The 24,270-nt window shown below is 57.8% G+C and overlaps 2 protein-coding genes across 3 annotated transcripts in view; both read left to right on the top strand.

Moving 5' to 3' along the window:
• LOC101544702 (ubiquinol-cytochrome-c reductase complex assembly factor 1) overlaps positions 1 to 4,738 on the top strand; it is a 98,230-nt gene extending 93,492 nt beyond the window's left edge. For both annotated transcript variants that reach the window (XM_055140264.1, XM_004612536.2), the window contains 2 exons: positions 545 to 658; positions 3,347 to 4,738. In XM_055140264.1, coding sequence (XP_054996239.1) covers positions 545 to 658; positions 3,347 to 3,481 — 249 coding nt within the window. In that variant the 3' untranslated portion in view covers positions 3,482 to 4,738. The remainder of the gene's footprint in view (positions 1 to 544; positions 659 to 3,346) is intronic.
• An 11,546-nt stretch (positions 4,739 to 16,284) lies between these two features.
• FAM83C (family with sequence similarity 83 member C) lies at positions 16,285 to 24,262 on the top strand. Its single transcript, XM_004612650.3, has 4 exons — positions 16,285 to 16,782; positions 19,972 to 20,139; positions 20,314 to 20,438; positions 21,594 to 24,262. Exons 1-4 carry the CDS (start codon positions 16,285 to 16,287, stop codon positions 23,020 to 23,022), a joined length of 2,220 nt encoding a protein of 739 aa, XP_004612707.3. The 3' UTR covers positions 23,023 to 24,262.
• Positions 24,263 to 24,270: the final 8 nt, after the last annotated feature.

Raw genomic sequence — 24,270 nt, 5'->3', positions numbered from 1 at the left:
CCCACCTGTGACAGTGAGGTCAAGGACCCTTGGTCCAGGAGTGATGGTCGCCCACCTGCACTTCTGTGCCTGGGAAGTGTGTTCACAACTAGGGAGCCAGCCGGGTACGGGGTGGAGCTGGGTGACCAGACTCTGCATCAGCCCCGCCCCTCTGGGCCCAGGCTCTTGCCTTAGACGAAATGAAGGGATTAAGCCAAGGGCTCTCCGAAGACCCCTTCCAGCAGCACCCTGCATTGGTGGCTCCGTTTCTCACTCACTCTCTGTAAGGTTCTTCTTTTTCTTCTCATTGTTTCTGGCTCGGGGGCCACACCTGGTGGTGCTTAGGGGCTATTTCCGGCTTGGTGCTGAGGGGTCCTTCCTGGCCATGCCGTGAGGTAGGGGGGCAGAGCCCGGGCTCCTGCATGCAGTGCATGAGCTCAGTCCTTTGCCGCCTCCCTGACCTGAGGAAGGTTCTTCTGAGCTGATTGTGTGGCTGCAGATGCGTTCGTCATACCCCAGCTCGGGTCAGGCCCTCAAAGACCGAAGGGCTCGTGCTTTGTTCCAGGGGCTCCTCTCGGATGATCACGGGCTGGCCGCTGCGCTCTGGAGAACCTTCTTCAACCAGAAATGTGAAGACCCCCGCCAGCTGGAGTTGTTGGTGGAGTATGTGAGGAAGCAGGTGAGCTGCCCGCTCCTGCCCCCAAGGCCTGACAGAAAGGGGATGCCGGGTCAGAGCGTTCAACTGGGTCAATCCCAAGCACTCCCTATATTCCCCTGAGTGCTACCAGTATGACCCCTGAGAGCAGAGCCACGAGTAAGCCTTGAGCATGGCCAGGTGTTGCCCCCCCTCCAAAAAAAAAAAAAAAGAAAAGAGAAAGGAGAAAGACAGGACATCCTTCCTGAGGTCCAGAATCCCAGAAGTGGGGTATCAGATCGGGTCAGCAGCGGGGTCGGCCTGGGACCAGAGGAGAAAAGGCACCGAGTTGCCTCGCGCTTTCAGAACCTTTCACTGCACGTGCCAGGCGCTGTGCTTGATCCTAAACACATGCAGCCCTGTAAGGTATGAGTTTGGGGGACAGTGTCACTACTCACCACAGCCCCCCTCTGCATCCACTATAAGCCGCACAGTTCCTGTTTGCTGCTCTGACTTGGAGCCATTCCGCACCCTAGGCAGCATTGCCTGACCCTTCTGCAGCCTCTCCACTCGTGCCTTCCGGTCGTTCGGGCCTTTTCCTCCCTCCAACTGGTCAGTCCTCACCCCTCAGGCTCCTTCCTGGTGTTTCCCTGATGCCAAAGATTCTAGAAGAAAATTTCAAGCCTATGGAGAATTCAGACCACTCTGCTGCCTCTGAACCCTGCCCCTGTATTAGAGGGAAATGCTAATGGGAGCCGAGTGAGCGGCGTGACAGTGACAAGGAAGAGGGTCTCGTGGGGAGCAGGACTGCATAGCTGGCCGAGAGTCCCAAGCTGGGTGATTCATGAAGTCACCAGTGGCCTCAGCTGCCCCCGCCAGCTCATCAGATCAGGCTGTCCTATGAGTCACACCTTTGCTTCATGGGCCTGGCCCCTGGTGCTGAGGGGGCCTCACTGCCCAGTCACTCTCAGTCACCTGTAACCATGACCTTCAAGCCACTACCAGCCGGGAGAGGGAAAGCCAAACCCCAGCTTTTGAGGAAAGGACGGGAGCGATAGGACGGGCGCATGTGCTGGCGGGCAGCGGGGAGAGAGCGCTGGAAGCCAGAGCCGCTGTTTGACCACTCTTCAGATGTGCCAGGGCTGCGAAGAGGGCATTGTGGCCAGGGCCCCACCCATGGAATTCTGAGACTCACTGTTGACTGGTCTTACCCTCAGACCGGAGTGGCACTTGGCACAGCGAATGCCCTGTCTTCTGGGAGACAGCCCGGTGTTTCCATTTGCCATGGTGGGCTTATGCCAGGGACCTCCACAGACTTTCCTTCTCGGGAGGGAAGGAGCTGCTACCCCCGGTGCCCCCATAGGAAGACGCAGGGAGAGGCAGGCAATAGGCACATGGCGATGGGGCGCTCTGGGAAGTCGGGAGCCTTGGTGGGGACCCAGTTTTGTCAGCAGGCCTTTGGGCAGGCGCTCTGGGTCAGGCGCTCTGTTGAGAAAGCGGAGATGAATAAGACCCAGTTCTGTCCTCAGGAAGCCAATTGGGGACAAGGCGAACTCTGGAATAGTTCGTGTGTGAGGTGATACCGGGAAGCAGAGTGCTGGGGGGTCCTGAGAAAGGAGAGACTGGCAGGTGGCAGCCTTAGGGACCAGGGCCGACATTGAAGAGGGGCGGGTTCAGGGGCGTTGGACATGCTCGGAAGGCTGTGGAAATACAGACAGGCTGAGCTCAAGGGTCTGCGGCCCCAGTGGGAACAACGGGAGAGAAAGAATTCTTGGAAGAGGCCGATGACCCTGTGGATTCTCATCCTTTCTCACTCCTCAGATGCAGTTCTCCTCCACTTACTGAAGTGCTCCTTATTCTGCTCTCCCAGTGCTACTTGCAGGCACTCGGGGTAGTGCCCGCCACCCTCCCCCCGCATGGCTGCTCCCCGGCACAGACGTCCCCTCTCTGGTCCTGGGTGCCCAGGGGAGTGGCATCCACCCTGCCATGGATGGTCGTTAGACCAGTCTTACTGGAGCCAGAGCCCGGGGGTGCAGTGCTGACAGGCTGGAGGCAGAGGGAGCAAGCCCAGGAGCCATGCTGTGTCGGTTGGGGAGGCAGAGGATTCAGCGTTTGGTGAATCTCTCCAGTTCCGGGCGGGAAGCAAGGATGGTGGGAAAGAGCAGGAGAGATCGCTTGGGAGGAGGCCACTGTAGCGGCCATCAAGAGGGCTGAGGCTGGGGAGCATGTATCAGTCAGCAACCATGAACCGTGTGCCCTGGAGGACAGGGGAGGCCCCTTCATTGCTCCCGGAGTCCCTTGGGGAACAGTCACTATCGCCCCTCTCTGCCGTCAGGGGCAGAGGGAACTGCTTCACTGTGGCAGCATCTCCCCTCAGCGGCCCTGGGCGGGGGCAGGCAGGGCTGTCTCACGCTCCCGAGCTCACGAGCTTTCTCGGGAAGATGTGAGGGGAAGGAACATTCTTGGACAGAAAGAGTGAGAGTGAGAGTGTGTATGCGTGTGTGTGTGTGTCTGTGTGTCTGTGTCTAGGCATAGTCAGAGGCGTGATGGGGAATTCCCAGCGTCTTCCTGTGTGCTTCATGACAGCTCCTCTCAACCACTGATCTGAAGTAACCTGGGAGACCAGGGACTCCTGCTGGCGGGCAGCTGGGATGGCCCAAAGCCCCTTTGTGCCCTCTCAGAGTGGATTCTTTGACCCGTGTCACCGCTGCCCTGGCGCTTTCCTTCTTGCAGATACAGTACCTGGACTCCATGGACGGGGAGGACCTGCTGCTGACTGGGGAAGTGAGATGGCGCCCTCTAGTGGAGAAGAATCCCCAGAGCATCCTGAAGCCCAGTTGCCCAACTTACAACGACGAGGGTCTCTGATGGGCCGGTCCCTCCCAGTGGCCGGCCAGCTAGCTCTGAAGGAACACCGGGGAAGCAGTGACTGTTTGGCTCAGGACCCTGCAGAAAGTGGTCTGAACTGACCTGTGAACAGCTTCTGGCAAATCCCTGGCCCCATTTGTGTTGATTTTTTTCCTCTCAGTATGTCCAAGAGTCTGATCTTACGGGGCTTAGAGCTGGGAGCCTCCTAGCTCATCTGGGGCCTCCTCCCTCAAGAATCCCCGAGCAGGAGCTCCCTGACACAGACGTGCCCTTCCCCAGCCACGCAGTCGACAGCTTTCCCCACGAGCCAAAGAAGGGGTGGGGGCGGAAGGGGCAGCCCCCCTCCCAGCCCCCCCTGCAGCTCGGGAGCAGTTTGTGGTGCTCCCGAGCAAGACAGGTGACCAGGCTCCATCTCCCGACCCTGAGCTATGGGGCTGACATGGCCATTAAAAGAAACAGAGACTGAACTCTGCATGGCTCCTTTTCATTCCAGGGGCTTCTAGAAGCTTCGAGGAGGTAGCCGTTGCCATCCGCTGAGGCGCAGAGCCAGGGAGTGGGAGTGGGTCAGGGGGTCTCTGCTGCTCCTCATGGCCTGTCTGCGGAGACAGCACTGATCTGGCCCAGACCCTGTCGTCCGAGACCAGAAGGTGGGGACGGGCCTCGGGAACAAAGGCCCCTTTGTCATCTCGCCCACTGAGCTAGGGTGGGAACACGCTGTCTTCTGTTCCTCGGCTCCCCCTTAGGCGAGATTTTGGGGGGGAAGAGAACGTTGTCCCGCACGCCCCAGGCCCACTGGCTTTCTGAGCCTGCCCAGCTTCTGCTGAGCACTGGCGCGTCGCCCCTCCTCCCGTGAGCACCAGCACGGGCCATCTCTGGGGCGGGGGTGGGGGCGACGTTAAATTGAAGAAAAGAGGTGGGGAACCACACTGCCCCCCCCAAGAAAACTTCCTTCATTTAACTTGCTATAAAATGACTCATATAAAGAAACCCTATATGGGTGAGGTATATCCCACTTCTGTGAAAACATTACAAATCAAACCGCCTTCTCTGCGTTTCTTTAAGATGCTTTTGTTGCGAGCAGAGCCCCAGAGTGAAGCCTCCTCTGTGTGTGTGAGATAATAACACCTTGTAACTCATTACAGCTGGGCACTATTTACATAAACCAGAGCTGAGCCAGGCAGGAATTTGCTGATTAATTTATTTTTAATGGAGTGAAGTATACCATGCACCAAAATAAACTTTACTGTGTGTACCTAACTGCTCCTGGAATGGATGGAAAAATTAATGGAACAGATTTTGGCTCCCAACTCTACACATTAATTCATATATAAAAGTTATTTGAGCCTTAACCCATTTACTGCCCCGGGCAGCAACCCTGCCCCAGCTCCCAGCCCAGAGCCCCAGACCAGCTACCGGGCTTGCTTGAGAATCACAGGCTCTGATGGGACCGAATCTGAGATGCCAGCCCTGGTCCAGCCCTGGTCTAGAGTTTGATGCCCCTTCTCAATGTCCCCATTGGGCTGTGTGGCACGGGCCCTAAATCAATCCCTCTGGCCACAGAGCCAAGTCCTGTGTCCAAAAGACAAGTCGTCTTTGAACCCGCGTCCCCTAATAGCTAGCTTTGCTTCCAACGCCCCATCTGTGCTGTCCTGCAACTTCTGCTTCCTCGCCATCGGTGTCCTTCCCTGTCCACTCTCCCTCACCTGCAGGCTAAACCCCAGACGCTGCAGATGCCACAACGGCTCCTGCCTCCGGGCCCAGCATGGTGTGTGAGCATGGGAGTGGGAGTGGGTCCCCTCCCAGCAAGTGAGCTGTGTGCGGGCACCTGCAGAGTGCGCTGTGTTTCTGTCCCTCCTCGGACTAGAGAGGGCCCCTGTGCACAGATCCCCACCCTTCTGCTGCCATAGGCCCTGTCCCGGTGCATGGCTTCCACATACCCGGCATGCTCCTGGCACGGGGGCTTGGATTACTCAACTTTCGTTTGTTTCTCCAGTGCCCCGCAGAGGCCTGGCTCCCGGGAGGCAGCTCTACAGGAAGGAAAGGAGGAGGGAAGGCCCACATCAGGAGGAATGGTTTAATGCTTATCTATACGCTATTATTCCAGAGAGGATCACAGCCAATTAAAGAGTCACAGTAAAATTGCAGAATGATTAAAACACTTACAGCGGGTAGGGCATTGCACGTGGCCAACCCAGACCTTCAATCCCCAGCATCCCATAGGCCCCACCAGGAGTGATTCCTGAGCTAAGAGCCAGGAGTAAACCCCTTGCACCACCAATGGCCCCAAAACAAAGATCAGCTGCAAGTTGGGGAGGGAAGGAAAGGAAAACAACCATGTTCAAAAGACTAGACTGTGGGGCTGGAGCGATAGCACAGAGGGTAGGGCGTTTGCCTTGCATGCAGCTAACCTGGGTTCAATTCCCAGCATCCCATATGGTCCCCCGAGTACTACCAGAAGTAATTCCTGAGTGTATGAGCCAGGAGTAATCCCTGTGCATTGCTGGGTGTGACCCAAAAAGAAAAAAAAAAACAAAAAACTGGACTGCTAATGACCAGTTTTCATTTGACTTACTGGGTTTTGGGTGAGGTTGAGCACACCCAACAGTGCCTGAGGCCAGATCCTACTCCCAACTGGGTGCTCAGAGGTTGCCCCCACTGCTGTGTAGGGGCCGGGATCAGACCCTGAGCACTGTGCCCACTGAGCACTCTGCGACCACTTTGTTCTATTTTTTTTTTCTTTTTGGGTCACACCCAGCGATGCTCAGGGGTTACTCCTGGCTCTGCACTCAGGAATTACTCCTGGCGGTGCTCAGGGGACCATATGGGATGCTGGGAATCGAACCCGGGCCGGCCACGTGCAAGGCAAATGCCCTCCCCGCTGTGCTATCGCTCCAGCCCCCGACCCCTTTGTTCTCAGTCATCAGCTCACAGCAGTTCTGTAGAGATTAGATATATTTGAGGGTCTCTCTAGCAGTCCTCGGAGGTCCCAGGAGCCACTCCTGTAACACTCTGCCAAACCAGCCAGTGGTTCATTGCTTAGGCCCATGGAGGCAGTGCTGGGCGCCATACCCAGTGATGCTCGGGGAACTGTGGTGCCAGGGACCAATCCCGGGTGGCATGTCAGACATGAGCCCAACTCCTGTATTATCTCCCTGCCCCCTCCTCGCACTTACCTCCGCCCTTTACAGAGAGAGCATGAGGACTCACCTGGAGAGTTATGCAGCCTCAGAAGGGGCCAAGAGCGCCCTTGCTCTCTTCCTGTCCCATGATGCCTCCTGCAGGTCAGTGACAAGGTTTGCAGTTGAATATAAAAACTTGCTCTGAGCTTTCTGGCTGCCAAAGGTAGAAGCAGAAAAGACAAGGTGATGTTCATGGTTCCTCTTGTTTGAAGAAACAAATGTTCTCCATACTGGAGAAGTATTATAGAAATTATAAATGAGAAGCACTATTTTGGTGAACAATATCCTTCAGATTTCAGTTTTGCCTAAGAAGTTTGAAATACATTGTTAAGTGCGACCTCGAGCTGGATTAAAGCCCAGGCCACAATTCAGCAATTCGGAGGTGGGCGGGGTTGTTTGGGTGACCCTGGCAGTCTGCAGCAGCTACTCCTGGCTTGGGCCTCGGCGATTACTCCCAGCGGTGCTGGGGGCCTGGACGGTGCCAGGGCTTTACAGATTCAGTGCAAGTACCCTATCTCAGGCTCCCATTGCTGGCCCTGCTTTGTGCCAGGTACTTATTGGCATTTCTACCATCTTCTCCCATCCTCAGGGCAGTCCCAGGAAGGAGGTGTTACTAAGTTCATTCAGCATCCACAGCTGCAGGAAGCTCCGTGTTAAGCTCCATACAGACACAGGTGGTTCTGCGACCCCAGCTCAGTGCCTTTAATTTGGAGGGCGTGAGGGGCATACCCAGCAGTGCTCAGGGCTATCTCCTGGCATTGAGCCCAGGGATCACGTCCAGTGGTCCTCAGGAGACCTACAGGGTGCCAGGGATGGAACCAGGGTCAGCCACAACCAGGGTCAGCCACATACAAGGCAAACACCTTCCCCGCTGTATCACTCCGGTGCAAGTCCAGTGCCTTTAATTCTAGGGGGGAAAAAAAGTTCTAGGTGGAGAATAAGATGCCTTGAAATATAAAAGAAGGGCCAGGGAAGTATCTCTGTGGTAGACGGACCATGTGTGTAGCTGGGGTTCTGTCCCTAACTCTCAACACACGTTAAGGGACACCAAAAAGTCTTCCAGTCACATGTGCCCAGATACATTTCTTGGGGTTGGGGGAGGCCATGCCCACCAGTGCTGGAGTGGGGTCAGGCATTCTCCCAGCAGTGCTCAGGGGAGCACGTGTGCTGGAGAGAGACTCACACTGGCCGCATGCAAGGCAGGCACCGGAACCTCTGCTCTAGACCCATTCTCTTTTTTATTTAAATGTTGCTGGGGATGGGGATCGGCCAGACACCTCAGACACAAGCTTATCAGGTTATAAGTTAGAAAGGAAGACAGCCTCGAAGGAAGTCGGGGCTGAATATGTGGCCAGCTGTAGGTGGTGGAAAGAAAAGTCCGAGTGTGCAGCTGCCCGGGAGATGCCCTTCCGGCCCAGCTGCCCGCTGAGGGGAGAGAGGTTGGGGAGATGCAGGGGCACAGGGGTGGGGTGCCCTAGCCCAGCTGCGTTGTCTTGACGAGCAAGCACTAGCCACCAGCAGGAAGAGACAGCCTTAGACAGCGGATGGGCCTTGGGGTGGTTGGCGCTCTCCAGGCTTGAGGTCAGCGGGCAGGAAGGGAGGGCGACTGAGACTTTCTGGGAAGTGCAAACCCAGAGATGTACATTTTTTTCTTTTATTTTCTTTTCCTTTTATTTATTTATTTATTGGTTGTCTTGGGGGCCACACCCAGCGATGCTTAGTTTACTCCTGGCTCTGCACTCAGGAATTACTCCTGGCGGGGCTCAGGGAACCCTATGGGATGCCGGGGATTGGACCCCAGTCAGCCGCGTGCTAACAAGTGCCCGACCCGCTGTACTATCCCTCTGGCCCTTGGGGTAGAAACTATTGGGATTAGGAATTACTCGGTCCTTCTGCAGATTGAAAAGCGTGGTCCTGAGATCCAGGAAAGAGAGGGGCCTTTGGGGGCTGGAGCGATAGCACAGTGGGTAGGAAGTTTGCCTTTACACGCGGCCGACCCGGGTTTGATTCCCAGCATCCCACATGGTCCCCCAAGTATAGACAGTAGTTATTCCTGAGTAGAGAGCTAGGAGTTAACTCCTGTGCATGCTGGATGTGATCCAAAAAAGAGAGAGAGAGGGGGGCTTTTTCCTGAGACTGGAGATTGGGGACAAGGGATATCCAAGGTAAGGACTGAGAGGAAGAAAACTGACCTCAGAGTGCAGGGAATCTGGGATTTGTCAGCCACTGTGACCCGCCTCCACCAGGGCTGGCCTTAGGGAGGTGTCGGGCAGGCCTCAGGCCCCCGTCCTCCGTCCTGCCCACTCTCCCTGCTCTGGCGCTCACCACCCATCACAAAGTCTCCCTTACTTCAGGGGGGACTTCCTCGAGCCCTCCTGGAGTGCTCAACCCCCAAACCCAGGTCTGACGAGAGGAGAAAAGGGCAACGGTCCCCGAGAGCCTGACTGGGCAACTGCCAAGAAAGGAATCTCCAGGCACTGACCTGTCATCTCAAAAGCCATCATGGACCGGAGGGACAGTAAAGCGGGGAGGGCATGCGCCAACCCGGGTTCAATCTGCAGTTCCTCCTGTGGTCTCCTGAGCCCGCCAGGACTGGTCCCGGAGCACAGAGCCAGGAGGAGGTACTGAGCGCTGCTGGGTGTGGCCCCAAAACAAAACCAAAAAAAGTGATTGGATTCAGGGTGAGCATGATAAACTATGTGAAGCCCTTTTAGCCCTGCCCTCCACTCACCGAAGGGCCTGTGAGGCTCGCCCGGGTTCAGACCAGGGGCCCAGAGAAAAGTGCAGGGACTTGGCACGCCTGCTTGTCACTGAATAGTCACAAGTTCAAGCCCGCCAAGGTCCCCCCAAAGCGATCCTGGAAGCTCTGTTGTCTGTGCTCCCCAGCACCCCCGTAATTTGGGGCTGCACAGCGGCCAAGTGTGTGTGAACACAGTAAAAGGGTGCGATCCCCGAAAGGGTGCGAGCGCCACAGCTAAGACAACGTGGGAGAGCCACGGGCCGGAGGGGAGGCCCAGCGAGCAGCGCCACCAGCATCTGAGCCTCAACTCCGGGTGTGAGCCCCAGCGAGCAGGAGTTTGAGCACCACAGCAGCGCGGTGCTGCCTGGGCCCAGCAGAGAAGGCGCTTGCCTTGCACACAGTGACCTGGGCTTGATCCCTGACATCCCATACGGTTCCCGGATCCCTGAGTGCAGAGGCAGGCATAAGTCCTGAGCAGAGCCAGTATGCACCCCCTGCCATCAAAAAAATAAAAGTAAAGGGCTGGAGCAATAGTACAGCAGGTACAGAGCTTGCCTGGCATGCAGCTGACCTGGACTCTATCCTCAGCATCCCATAGGGTCACCCCGGGCACTGTCAGGAGTGACTCAGTACAGAGTCAGGAGTAACACTTGAGCATATTGCTGGGTGGGTAAACCCAAAAAAACTAAAAAAATAAAAGGAGTGCAAACCTCAGTGAGCACCATAACTGGCTGTGCGAGCACTCAACCTGATGTGAGCCTTGGGGAGCACCACAGGGTGTGGGTGTGACACCCCCTCGCACATGCCACCTCAGTCACATGACTACGTTGGAGGGTGGGGGGATTGGTAGGGGATTTCTTTAAGGCTTTCCAGCAGGAACCAGACCCCGGGAACTGGACCAGAAACAGCATCTTCCCCTCCCAACATTTAGGAAAAAGCTACCAGCCACTGGACTGGACCCTGCTTGGGGACGGAGAGTGGGGACATGGTTCCTCCAGAGTTCCAGAAGAGTTCTGAACCCCAAGACTTCAGCCATGGTTTATAATTACTTTGAGTCAGCCTTTCCCACTAAACGGGTCCTCCAGGGCAAAGACTGGGTCTTACTCATGTCTGAGGCCACACTGTTGTCCCAAGTAGGCATTAAATATGAGAATGACTGCAATGATCAGGGCAGAGGGGCAGGAGAGCTGGCTGGATCCATGATGGAAGGGGCACCAGCACCACTGTATACCTCCCCCCTCCCCAAGTTTGGAGCAAATGAATAAGGGGACAGACCCATCAAACAGTGATTGTGCCAGTATTGCCGACAAAGCTGACTGGAGGATGGCGCCTTTCTACTCTGGCCAACTAAACATGCCCACCCACCCTTCCAGAGCCTTCTCTGAAAGCTTAGCATGTAGCACAGAGGTTCCCAACTTGGGGGGGCCTACCACCCCCACCCCTTTTTAGAAAAAAGAATCACTCAGTGCTCCCCTGGAAATCTACCCATCTTTTCTTGGGGCAGTGCTTAGGGGACCGTGGTCTTAGGCCTCCACACACAGTGGTCTTAGTCTGATCTTAGGGATCAGACCATGGTCTCTCGCAATGCAGAGCATTGAACTCTTCTCCAGCCCCCAAACTTGCTTCCTTTAAGAGAACTTAGTGCCCCAATTCCACACATGACTCCAGTTGGCCCCTGTGGTTCTAGCACCCCCACTATGACCATTTGGGGAAATGCTGGGATCAAGCCGCTTTCCTCTAACAGCAGAGAGAATAGAGGCACACAGCAAGCTTTCCCCACCAGCTGGCGCACCACGTAGGGGAGCATGGGGGATGGGACAGGACTATGGGGGCAGAGGAGACCCCATCACCAGGGTGTACAGAGCTGCCTTTCTGCCCAAATTCACATTCCCTGTGGACCCTTAGGCGGGTGTAAGAACACGTGTATGCATGTGTGCGCATATGGGTCTATATACGTTGTGAGTATGTGTGCATGTATACCTGGGGGGGGGGGTTCTATGCATGTATATGAGAGTTTATGTCTGCATTTGTGTCTATGTGTGCTTGTGGGTGTATGTATGCATGTAGATCTGTGGGGGGGTCTGCACGTGTGCTGATCTATGTGGGGGGGTCTATATGTACATATAGGTCTGTGGGGGGAGTCTGCATGTGTGCAGATCTGTGGGAGGGTTATGTATGCATGTGGGTCTGTGTGCACATAGGTCTGGGGGGTTGTCTATGTGCATGTGTGGGGCTGTGTACATGGGGTATATGTATGTGGGTCTGTGCATGTGTGGTTCTACGTACATGCGTGTATGTGTTATGTGTGCACATGTGGGTCTGTGCATGTGTGGGGCTATGTGCATATGTTTGTCCATATGTGTGTGATGTGTGGGTCTGTGTGTCTGGGGGCAGGGTTGGCGCATATGCTGCATGCCCCCTTGATTCTGGAGGCCGGAGCTGACCATGTGAAGCCCCCTCACTGCCCTCAAGGAAGCCCAGTGTTCTTCCTGGCCGGGGAATCTCTGCAACCAGTGAGGATGTGGCAGTGGTGCCATTTTTTCCGCCACCTAGTAAAGGTGGTGTCGCTCCCATTTATAGCCGAGCCCCTGTGACTCAGTGGTGCCGCGGCTTCCCTGGCAGTTGGCCAGAGCAGTGTGACCTCCTTGAGGCCCAAGAAGGGCCCAGAAACAAGCAATACGGCCACTGCAGCGATTCTGGGTGCTTGGGTTCCTCCTTCCTCTGGACGCCATTGCTGGGGCTTCCTCCCCACCCAGAGGGGCTTGAGAGGGGTGGGACAGTGTGGATCAGCTTGTAACCGCTCTCAGTACCTCCACACCGCCACCTGCCCAGGTGCCGCTGGCATGGTAGACGACAGGCAAAGCTAAGTAGCCCCCAGATGGCAGAATGATGCCAGCCAGGCGCCCGACATACCTGGTCAGGAAAATGTAGTTCTTGCTCTTAATAACAGTCATTAAAGGGGCGGTGCCCAGCCCTCTGTGCCCAGGGTCTGGGTGAGCAATCTCTCTGACTCCCGCCTCCTGTGCCCCCAACCCTAGTGCGCCCCAAGGCCAGCACACCCCATTTGCCTTTTGCCTGCCCAGCCCACAGAGGTACAGCCAGTTCCACGCCTTCAGGGACTGGATTTGCTCTACATGCTTTTATTCGGATGTCACGGACCCTCCCCCACTCCTGTTTCCCTTTAAATCAGGCTTACCACCCACTGATCCGCACAGCCAGACCACAATCCAGAGTTAGGGTCAAAGGCCAGATGCCCAGACTCCCAAAATGCACACAAGTACACATGCACACTCAAACATGCAGACACAAAGCAGATGGATACACGTGGATCAAGTCAAGCCGACCCACAGCAGATGTGCATGTTTACTGTAACGCTGAGTACACAGAACTGACATGCGCAGGTACTGTTATGCTAAATGCACAGAGCTGAGATGTGAAATGACTAATATTAAGCAGTTTATTTTTTTTCCTTGAAAAGTAGAGACTGGGGGCAGGAGCAGTAGGACAGCAGGTAGGGCATTTGCCTTGCATGCAGCCGATGCAATTCAATCCCTGTCATCCCATATGGTCCCCCAAGCACCACCAGGAATGATTACTAAGTGCAGAGCCTGGAATAAGCTCTGAGCATTGCTAGATGTGGCCCCCAAAATAAAAATAAGTAAAAATAGAGTCTAGGGGTGCTGAGAGCTCCCTTGACTGGAGCACACGTTTTGCCTACAGGAGCCCCAGACTCCAGCCCTGGCCCAAGTGGTCTGAGCACCACCAGGAGGATTCCCTGAGCATGGTGTTGACCCCAATCCAAAAGGTAAATGAAAGTAAACAGGATTATGATGCAAATGTGAGCATCGAAAAATATGCCACTATTTTGTATGTGAGGTATGCTATATTATATATGGAGAACCAAATTTGTACAACCGTATTTAAATGTCATGTTTAAAAGCTGGAAACAATTCACATCAGGGGGTAAGTGAATAAACCATGTAGTCTGCTATAGTGGACTCTTTCACCTTGAGAATGAAGTAAGTGTCCAAAGAGAGAGTGAAGGGCCTCACATGCGGCCAGCCCTTGCTCCACTCCCAAGCACCAGAGGGTCCCCCAAGCATAGCCAGGTGCAATAACCCTGGAGGTCTCAAGGCCACCCTGGGCCACCCTGGGCCACCCTGGTCATTCTCATACCATGGGACCTGAGCAGCACGGCATCCTTGGGTCCTCTCACTGAACCTTTGGCAGGATGGCACAGGATGGCTAAGCGCCCATTGGGAGACCCAAATATAAAGTAACATTAAAAAATGAAACTATTGTACAAAGTTTGGTCACAGGTTACCAGGACGGTCCTGAGGTAAGTGGAATCAGCTGTCACAGACCTAGATGAAGATTCTACGTGCAGGCTGGGTGATCAGACCCTCAGAAGGTGGAATGGAGGTTACCAACACTGGGGACAGTGAAGGAAGGGGAGCTGTTTAATGAAGAGAGTTCAGAGGGCCCCAAACCACCCCCTTCTCAGGGGAAACAGACTGATCAGGGCTCTCCATCGTCTCTAAGCCAACAAGTGGCCCCAGCTGCATCTGAGGTTAGTGTCAGCCCCCAAATCAGTACAGTAGCGGGGGCCGGGGGGTGTTAATATCACCACTTTGGGAAACACTGGTATTTCAGTTTTGTGTGTGTATGGTGGGTGATGGGTGGGGCAGCCAGTGGTGGGGTGGGCACCCAGTATGCTCAGAGCTACTTCTGGCTCTGTTCTTGGGGGTCACTCTGATGGTGCTTGGAGGACGGCGAGTTGCCGGGATCAAACCCAGCTGGGCCTCCTGCACACGAAGGGTGTTGTCCCACGCTTTAAGCTGCAGCTCCAGGCCTAGCTGTGGATGTTCACATCACTGAGGCCTTGCTCCAAAGGCTGGAACACGGACTTTGCATGCGGGAGGCCTGGGTTTGATCCCCAGTGCCACATGGTTCCCTGAGTGGCCTTTGAGCACTGAGCTAGGAGTAACCCCAAAGTGTTACTAGGTGTGGCCCAAACCTCCCTCCACCTCACCTCCCCACACACCACACATTGAAATGGAGGCAAGAACATGTATCTTAGGAGAAATGACACGGAGGGACAAACAGGGCCTCAGCCACGCAGGCACCGGGCTGCCTGTGTTCCGGGAGCACTTGGTCGAGCAGGAGCGCTCCTGACTCCCCATAAACCCATCTGGAGATAAGGCCCTAATGAAGGCCCGGCTCCCACTGCCCACGGAGCTCATTACCCTCCTACGCCTGGCTCTGCTTACTCACCCCTGCCCGGCATGAACCCCCCACCCAGGGGGCCTCTTCACAGCGCTCATGCCCCAGGGTCCACGGGCCTACCCTCCCCGCCCCCAGCATTTGCCCTCTGCTCTCCCTCGCCTCCCCCCCCAGCTTGGCTCAGTGAGCTGAAACATGTGCCCTGCAAACACAGGCCCCTAGCTTGCTCCCTGGCACCGCAGGGCTCCTCAAACACTGCAGAGTGCCTGTAGCTTTGGTGTCCCCCCCTCAGTGCTGTTGCATGTGGCCATGATGGCCCCCAATTTTGTTGGGCCCACTTAGCCCCACACCAACCCCTCCCAAGCACTGTCCGGGAGCCCTCGCCATCAAAAGACAATGTCCCATTCATCTTCAGTGTCAGGACCCAAGAGACTTCCTGAGTGCCACCCAAGGGTGCAAATATTCAGCAAAGGGAGCCCCTCAATACCACCCCACCGCACCACACATTCCCTGCTGTGTGGACACGGATAAGGCCTGAGTGGGAGTTGTGGCCTTAGATCTGCTGGCCAGCCAGCCTCATTGGCCTTTGTCCCTGTGTCAACAGGTGACCTTGGCTAGCACTGTGTCCGGTGACCACCCAGCTGCCCAGGGTCAGCCTGACCTCCACCGAGCCAAGGGGCCCTGGAGCCGAGACAGTGGAGGACACAACTCTGTGGAATGGCCGTCCTTGGGGGGGTGGGCCTTGGTCCACTGCGCCAGTGCACCAGGAGCCCCCGTTAGGAAGATTCTAGAAACCTACTGGAGAGTGGCTCAGCCCGCATGTGGGTGGAGCCTAGAGAGGGGCATTTGGACACTTCCTGGTGGTTCTTGGGGTTTGGGGCCCGGGCCACTGCCCTAGGCCTGTGAAGGTAGCGCTCAGGACTTGGGTGGGGCGGGAGGGGGTGCTCTGGAGGTGGAGGGGCAGATTTGAGGGGAGCAGACGGGGGCCTGGGTCCAGGTGCTGCGCTAGTCAGTTCTTACCCTGGTCGTGGACGGTGCCTGGCGTGCGGTCCCCGTCGTGGTCTGCTGGGGCTGTGTGGCCAGCGTCTGAGTGAGTGTGGGGTCAACTGTCTATTTGTTCTCCCAGTGTGGTCGGCCTCGCGTGCCCGTAATCTGTGTGCGTGCGTCTGTAACTTTCGGGACGGCCATCAGCCTTGCATGTGTGTTCCTGTCTCCATCTCCACATCTTGAGTCATGCAGCCATCCCCCGGTGCAAGCATGCGTGCATGCGAGTGCATGTGATGTGTGTGGTGTCTTCTGGAGCGGATCCCTAACTCTGGAAGGTGAGAGAAAGTTCCAGGAGGCAGGTGGAGACGGGCTGGGATGCAGGATGCAGCGGGCGAGGTGGGAGGCTGGGGGAAGGGGGTGCGGCCTGGCCCTGCCGCTTACCTGGGCGAGTCCGGACAGCCGCAGACAGGTGAGGCTGACCCGACAGGTTCCCAAGGCCAGGGGCGATGGGGCGGGGCCAGGCTCAGGATTAGGGTGGCAACGGACTGGGGGCCTTGCCACACTGCAGGGCAGGCGGGCAGGAGGCGGCTCTGTTAGCTCCTCTCCCTGTGTCGGCAGCCTGGGGGGACCTGCCATGGATCCCCTGGGAGGGTGAGGAAGCCGGGCACGGAGGCATGTTCGCAGGCCTGGGGGCGGGGGGCATGGCGGGCCCCCTGCGGGGCCGGGTGGAGGAGCTGAAGCGGCCCTGGTGGCGGGAGAGCTCACCCCTGGTGCTGCAGCACAGCGAGGCGGCCCGGCTAGCGGCCGATGCCCTCCTGGAGCGGGGCGAGGCTGCCTACCTGCGGGTCATCTCCGAGGAGCGCGAGCTGCCCTTCCTCAGTGCCCTGGACGTGGAGTACATGAGCAGCCATGGACGGGGCGGCCCGGAGGTCAGCGATGGCCAGGGGCCAGAGGCCTCGGGCCCTGACCGGCTCAGCCTGCTCTCCGAAGTCACCTCAGGCACTTACTTCCCCATGGTCTCCGACGTAGACCCCCCGGACCTGGACCTGGGCTGGCCCGAGGTCCCGCAGGCCACAGGCTTCAGCCCCACCCAGGCTGTGGTCCACTTCCAGCGGGATAAAGCCAAGAACATCAAGGACCTTCTGCGCTTCCTCTTCAGCCAGGCCCGCACGGTAAGGGCCTCGCCCGCACCCCTCCTCCCACGGACGGGGAGGAGGCCCGGGAGGGAAGGGTGCCCACCTGAGGCCACACGGCCGCTTGAGGCTGTCTTGGGAGTGAACTCTCTGGCTTCTAGCAGGACACAAACTTTGAGTGGGTGGACATGTGCTTTGGTCATTCCTTGGATTTCCAGAACCTTCTGGAGAAGCCTAGACTCGGGGATGGGTCTCGGGGACTACGCACACACTCTGCTTGGTTCTGGTTTGGTTTTGGCTTCTGGGCCACACGTGGCTGTGCTCGGGGCTTACTCCTGGCTCTCTGCTCAGGAATCACTCCTGGTGGGCTCAGCGGACCATGTGGGATGCTGCGGATGGAATCCTGGGTCAGCTGGGTGCAAGGAAAACGCCGGCCCCACTATGCGCACACTCTGAAAAAGTGTGTTGTGTATAGTGCAGAGGGGGAAGCTGCTTCCTTCTCTGATCCGGGGCCGTGGCCTTTTCAGCGCGTCTCTCAGGTGTCTGCTGCAGAGATGGTACAGGGGTAAGGCGCTTGCCTTGCATGCAGCTGACCCCAGTCTGGTCCCCAGCACCCCAGGCTGGCCGTCCCCAAACTGTACCAGGAGTAGCCCCTGAGTACCACTGAATGTGACCCAAACTCGTTTGCCCCCAAAGAAGGCTTATGCCCCCTCTAACTCGAACATCTGGGTCATCCCCACAACAGAGGAAACAGGGCAGAGGTGGCCTGCGGCTTGCTCAGCAAAGATCAGTCTGTGGTTGAAGTAGCGCAGGGCTCCAGGCTCCAGAAAGGGGTCCCTGCCTCTGGCCTGGGGGGCGGGCCTGGGCTTCTAGCTGTGAATCCCAAGCACAAGAGCGGAGGCTGTGAGGCTCAGGAGTGGGGGCGTGGACTCACGAGAAAGCAAAGGAGGGGGGCTGGGGGGGTTGGGGATACCTATGCAGGCTCCTGTGAGGAGCCCTGACCTTGGCGTCAGGGACGGTAGGGTGAGTCAGAGGACCCCAGGGAGCATGGCAGGCCCAGGGGGTGTCCTTCCTGGTCTGGGGGAGCAGAGATCAGGAGCCAGATGCTGGCAGAGCCTCCCTGACTGGCCTGCCTGTGCCCCGGGCAGGGGAGGGCCAGGCCTGACCAGCACAGGAACGGGGTCATTAGTGAGGTGGAACCTGCGGCTGCTGTCGTCACCCCGGCCCCTTTGATCCCTCCCTACCAGACCTTGCTCCCCTCAGCCCTGAAAGCTGTGCCCTCAGGAAGACCCCAGCACCCCACGGTCTCGACTCCCCATCGGGACCCCTTCCCCCGCCGGCTGTGAGCTGGGGGCGCCCAAGTTGGCTGGCCGGGGAGGCAGCAGGAAAGGCGTGTTTATGGAGAAGCTGCTGCGTGGAGGGAGGCCCCATAATTCGGAGACGGAGCTATCATTAGCCCGTGTCACGCCTGAGGAAGCCACTCGCCCCGCCAGATAGGGAGGAAGCTGCAGGGGGTGGGGTCCCCCCCTCCTGGCTCCAGTGCTGCGTGTGGGGCCATGCAGTGGCTCAGAGGTGGAGCACAGACCTTGCATGGAGGAGACCTGGGTTCAGTCCTGGCCACACACACACACACACACACACACACACACACACACACACAGATAGCTCAACAGGCTGAGCACACACTTTGCTCATAGGATGCCCAGGGGATTCAATCCCTGGCACCGCACCGTCTCCTGAGCAATACTGAGAGAGATTCCTGAGCACAGACCACACAATGACATAGTAGGGGCTGGAGCGATAGCACAGCGGGTAGGGCGTTTGCCTTGCACGCAGCCGACCCGGGTTCAATTCCCAGCATCTCATATGGTCCCCTGAGCACCGCCAGGAGTAATTAATTCCTGAGTGCCTGAGCCAGGAGTAACCCCTGTGACCCAAAAAGGAAAACAAAACAAAAACATAGTAGAGCGGGTAGGGCATTTTCCTTGCATGCAGCCAAATGGAGTTTGATCGCTGACACCCCATATGATCCTGTAATCCCCGCCAGGAGTGACCCCTGAGCACAGAGTCAGGAGTCATCCCTGAGCACTGCTGGCCTGCCCCCAAAAACAGGCCAAACAAAGCTGAGGGCTCCACTCTGCCCCACAGCCTAGACTGGCAGAGCTGCCGGCAGCTGGGGCCGCCGTGGGGTGTCACAGCACAGGATTCAGGGTCTCTCTGAGGAAGCCCATCGCGTGACAGGGAGACACAAGCCCTCAGATTAGCAGAAAACTGGGCTCCCCTGGCATGGCTTGGGGGGATGCATGGTGGAGGGCACTGCCGCGGAGCCCTGCAGCCTCTCTGGGCTACAGAAGCCACTGTGGCCCCTCCAGCCCCAGGAACTGGCTGGCAGCCCCGAGCCTTGAGGAGGCAGAGTGTGAGCCCTCAGGCAGGGGCTTGGGGTCTGCCTCCTCCCACTGGCCTTAGTTTCCCCACATGCCGAAGTCTCAGGCCGGCACAGGGACGGTCTTGAGAATCTGATGATAAACGCTGCCCTCGTGGGGGCTGGAGCATAGCACAGCAGGTAGGCACTGGCCTTGGCTGAGCCAGGTGCAATCCCTTGAGCGCCACCAGGAGTGATCTCTGAGCCCCCAGATGGTCCCCTGAGCCCCACCAGGAGTAAGTCCTGACACAGCCAAGAACAAGACAAAGAAACGCTGTCCTCAGGAAGAGGTACATGATTTTCGGGTGTTCTGGGGCTGGAGCAATAGTACAGTGGGTAGGGCGTTTGCCTTGCACGCAGCCAGCCCCGGTTCGATTCCCAGCATCCCATATGGTCCCCTGAGCACCACCAGGGGTGATTCCTGAGTGCAGAGCCAGGAGTAACCTCTGTGCATTGCCGGCTGTGACCCAAAAAGAAAAAAAAAAGATTTTCGGGTGTTCAGGCTTCGAAGCCTCTCTGCGGCTCCATCCAGAGCTCAGGGCGAGGTCACCACTAACGGCCTTTCTGGCTCGGATATTCTCATGGGCTCTGAAGTGCAGGCCAGTGCCTCCCCCTGCTTTCTTTATAACCTCTCACAAACTGGCCAATGTTCGGGGTTACCATGCAGGGCTGGGGATCCAACTAATGACCTCGTGCACATGATACTCTCGGGGAGGGGGGGGGCGGCCACTGCCCTTTCCTTCCACATCAGCCCCTGTCCCTGGGCCCTGGGTAGGACTGAACACACCTCCCCCCCATGCCCCCAGGTGGTGGCCGTGGTGATGGATGTGTTCACCGACATGGACCTGCTGTGTGACCTCATGGAGGCCTCGGGCCGGCGCGGGGTCCCTGTCTACCTGCTCCTGGCGCAGGAGCACCTGAGACACTTCCTGGAGATGTGCTACAAGATGGACCTCAATGGGGGCCACCTGCCGGTCAGCACGGGCCGGGGGGCAGGGAGTGGAGAAATCTGCGGTGGCCGGGGCGGGGGGCGGGCTGAGGCTCTGTGGGGCGAGGGCACCCCTTTCCTTTGACTGTTTTGGGGTGCGCACGGGGCCAGAGCCCCCCTCTCCTCTGTCTCCCCTCACCTGGCTTCTGTCTCGGTCTAGAACATGAGGGTGCGGAGCACGTGCGGCGACACCTACTGCAGCAAGGCCGGCCGCCGCTTCACAGGGCAGGCCCTGGAGAAGTTCATCCTCATCGACTGCGAGCAGGTGGTGGCCGGCAGCTACAGGTGAGGCCCCGGGGCAGGTCAGGAGGCTGGCTGCCTGCTGTGAACTCGCCTCTTTCCTCCTTCCCTTCAGCAGGGACAGGGCGCCGGGTTTGGGGACAAGGTGGGGAGCAAGAGAACCCGAGCTGGGGCTGCAGCCATAGTATGGCGAGGAAGGGCATTTGCCTGGCTCATGGCCCACCCAGGTTTGATGCCTGGCATCCCCTATGGTTCCCCTGGGCACTGCCAGGATTAATTCCTGAGTGCAGAGCCAGGAGGAAGCCCTGAGCATCTTCGGATGTGACCCAAAATAAATAAATAAAAAAAAAGAAACCGGAAAACAACAACAACAAACCACTCTAGGCTGGGTGCTGAGGAGACAGTACAGCGGGTAGGGTGTTTGCCTTGCATGTGGCTGATCTGGGTTTGATCCCTCGCATCCCATATGGTCCCCTGAGCCCACCAGGAGTGATTCCTGAGTGCAGGGCCAGGAGTAACCCCTGTGCAGCACTGGCCCAAAAGGAGAGAGAGAGGGTTGGGGGAGAGAGAGAGAGAGAGAGAGAGAGAGAGAGAGAGGAGAGAGAGGAGAGAGGAGAGAGAAGAGAGAGAGAAGAGAGAGAGGAGAGAGGAGAGAGAAGAGAGGAAAGAGAGAAGAGAGAGAAGAGAGGAGAGAGAAGAGAGAGAGGAGAGAAGAGAGAGAGGAGAGAGAGAGGAGAGAAAAGAGCGGAGAGAGAAGAGAAAGAGAGAGAGAGGAGAGAAAAGAGAGGAGAGAGGAGAGAGAAGACAGGGGAGAGGAGAGAGAAGAGAGAAGAGAGGAGAGAGAGTGAGAGAGAGAGAGAGAGAGAGAGAGAGAGAGAGAGAGAGAGAGAGAGAGAGAACACAGGAGGACAGGCTGGGATGACAGGCACTTGCTCTGTGGAAGGATTAATGTCCTTAACACCGGAAGGAACAGTTGCACCTCAGAATTGGTGGGACTGGAGGGAGCCTTGGCCCTGCCCATTCTGCAGATGGGCAAATGGAGGCGCTGAGAGAGCAACCCCCAGACCCAACTCCCCAAACCGAGCTGGGCCTGACCAAAGGGATTCCAGCCCTGCCCGCTCCCTAGCGCCCCCGTGTGGCCGAGCGGAGCCAGCGTCGCGGCAGGTTCCAGGCGCTGACCCCGCCCAACCCTCTGCCCAGCTTCACGTGGCTCTGCAGCCAGGCGCACACCAGCATGATGCTGCAGCTGCGGGGCCGCATCGTGGAGGACTTCGACCGCGAGTTCCGCTGTCTGTACGCCGAGTCACGTCCCGTGGAAGGCTTCTGCGGCGGGGAGGACCCGCTGACTCCCCCTGCGCCCTGCCCGCCCCCCGTGGCGCTGCCCTTCGGACCGGGCATCCCCAGCCCTACATCCTCACCGCCCTCCAGCACCAGCCTCAGCAGCGTCAAGCGCTCCCCGTTCATGGGCCGCTCCTCCTACCTGGCTCTCCCGGGAGGCGGCGGCTGCAGTGACGGGGCCCCCGGGTCTTCAGCCCGGGGTCCTGCCCGCCGAGAGGCCAACGGCCAGCCCTCCTTGCAGCGACAGCTGTCAGACCCCCCAGGGCCCTACCGGGCCAACCTGGGTAAGCTGGGGGCATCCCCCTGGTCTCAGTCCTCCCCGGCCCTCAACCAGAGCAGTGCCAGCCCCCTGACCCTGGCCCTGGGGACACCTCTGCTCCCTCGCTCCCGCCCCCTCCTCCCCTTCTCCCGGGGCATGCCGGTCCTGTCCCGGCTCCCGGAAAACGGGCTCCCTGGAAGCCAGGGCCCCAGCCCGCCCCGGAGTCGCTGGGTACCTGGCCCAGCCCTGGAGACAGTGGACGAGAAGGTGTGTCTGAGCCAGAGCCATGGCCAGCTCGATCTCCTTGTGCCCTTCCCCAGAGCCCAAGAGGCAGGAGGCCCCGATTCTGGGGTTTCCCCTAACCTGGGCTCCTTCCGGCCTGGTGAGCAGGCCTCAGAGGAGAAGAGGGGATGCCCCGGGCAGAGGTACAGCCAGCTGGACCTACTGCCCCTGGCCCAGGGTGCTGGAGAAAGCCCCGAGTCAGGTTCCTCCCAAGCTGGAGACCAGACCCCCGAGGACAAGAGGCTGTCCCCAAAGCTCAGCCACGGCCACCTGGATCTTCTGGCACCATACCCCAAGGTGGCGGGCTCCAGAGTGCCCCCTGAAGCCAACAACTCCTCCTCTGCCAGGGCCGGCAAGCAGGGCCCAGATGAGCGCCGGCAGACCCTGGGCCACAGCCAGCTGGACCTGATCACCAAGTTTGGCCCTTTCCGGGGTGAGGGTCCGGGGCCCAACGCTCTCCCCAGGCAAAGCCCCGCGCGCCAGGCCAGAGCAGGCTCCGCGGATGAGAAGCGGATGACTCTGGGTCACAGCAAGCTGGACCTCATCACTAAATATCACCAGCTGCAGGGGGCCAGGGTGGGGCCTGAGCCCGGCCTCCCTGCGGGGGCCCCAGGGGGCCATCGCAATGGCAGTAGCAATGGCCTGTATGGGGATGAGAAGCGGCTGACGCTGGGCCACAGCAAGCTGGACCTCATCACTAAGTACAACAAATCCAAGTTCAAGCTGCTCCGGAGCCGTTTTGAGTCCTGAGCCTGGCCCAGGGCGGCCAGTCCCGCTCTGTCCAAAGTGACGCTACCCTCGGACTCTGCCTCGGCTCTGGGCACACGTGTGTGAGCACATGAGACTCCCGTGCTGGGCTCTTGTCACGTCACTGGTTCTGCCTGCTCTTTCATCCTCACAGCATCCTGGGGGAGAGGTCTTCTGTCTCTTCCTTGTAGGGGTGGTGCTGGGCATCGAACCTAGGGCCTCATCCATGCCAGGCAAGGGCTCTACTGCGGAGTAACACCCCATGCCTTCATTTTACTCGATCATAAAGCCCCAAGGTCCTGGGGCCAAAGAGACAGTACAGCAGGCAGGAGAGGACGGTTGCCTTGCTTGTGGTTTATGTGGGTTCGATTCCTGGCATCCCGTATGGTTCCCGGAACCCCACCAGGAATGATCCCTGAGCACAGAGCCAGGAGTAAGCCCTGAGCATCGCTGGGTGTGGCCCCCAAACAAACAAACAACAGTGACAACAAAAGGACAAGGCCCAGGAAAGTCAGAGGACTATTGTGGAGTATGTACAAGTACAGGCAGTGTAGTGGCTCACTGTGTTTGTCTCATGAGAGGGTTTTCTGCAGTGACACAATGCACAATATTCAACATTATGTGTCTGTGTTCACGTACCCCTGTGCACATGTTGCAGATATGCCCTGATACCTGCACAGTATCCCTTACACCCCCAAAATGCCTCTCCCCCCACAAAAAAAAAATTTGCACAGATAAACCCAGGCTGAGAATCCCAGGGATGGTGCTCACTGGCATTTGGCTCCACCACACACCAGAAGCCCTCGGGATCCGGGACCACACAGATCCCAAAGCATACACGCCCTGATGTGAGTCTCAACCACGAAGGCATCAGGCTGAGGCTGAGTCAGGACCTGGAGATCTGGGGTCAATGCGGCAAGGACTGGAGGGCAGGCAAGGCAGGACACGGGTGGGAAGAAACGCAGGGTTAGGAGTGGAAAGGAAAGTTTCTTAAAGCAGGAGGCCTTCGAATCAGACCTACAAGGACAGGGAGGATTTGGAGAGAGGGACTCCAGGAAGAGAAGGGCAGGAAGCGGAGGGAAGATGAGGACCCCAGTGAAAGGAGTAGAGGCAGTGGACACGCGTGCACGCGCACACACAGAGAGTGTGTCCCTAGAATCACAGGCTCTGAGATGTTGGGGTCCTTTCTGAGCTCACGTGGCACAGATAACTGTACAAATCAATAAAGGCGGTGGTGCTATGACCCAGTAG

The sequence above is a fragment of the Sorex araneus genome, chromosome 5, assembly GCF_027595985.1.
Source record: "Sorex araneus isolate mSorAra2 chromosome 5, mSorAra2.pri, whole genome shotgun sequence".
Classification (NCBI taxonomy): domain Eukaryota; kingdom Metazoa; phylum Chordata; class Mammalia; order Eulipotyphla; family Soricidae; genus Sorex; species Sorex araneus.
Note: the sequence above shows the minus strand (reverse complement) of the source record. Positions and strands in the feature narration are given on the sequence as shown.

What these genes read in the sequence shown, in the direction of transcription:
- FAM83C (XM_004612650.3), top strand. Translation starts at nt 16,285, where the DNA reads ATGTTCGCAGGCCTGGGGGCGGGGGGCATGGCGGGCCCCCTGCGGGGC. An exon ending in TCAATGGGGGCCACCTGCCG is followed by an intron (nt 20,140 to 20,313) that starts GTCAGCACGGGC and finishes GTCTCGGTCTAG; the next exon opens with AACATGAGGGTGCGGAGCAC. An exon ending in GTGGTGGCCGGCAGCTACAG is followed by an intron (nt 20,439 to 21,593) that starts GTGAGGCCCCGG and finishes CCCTCTGCCCAG; the next exon opens with CTTCACGTGGCTCTGCAGCC.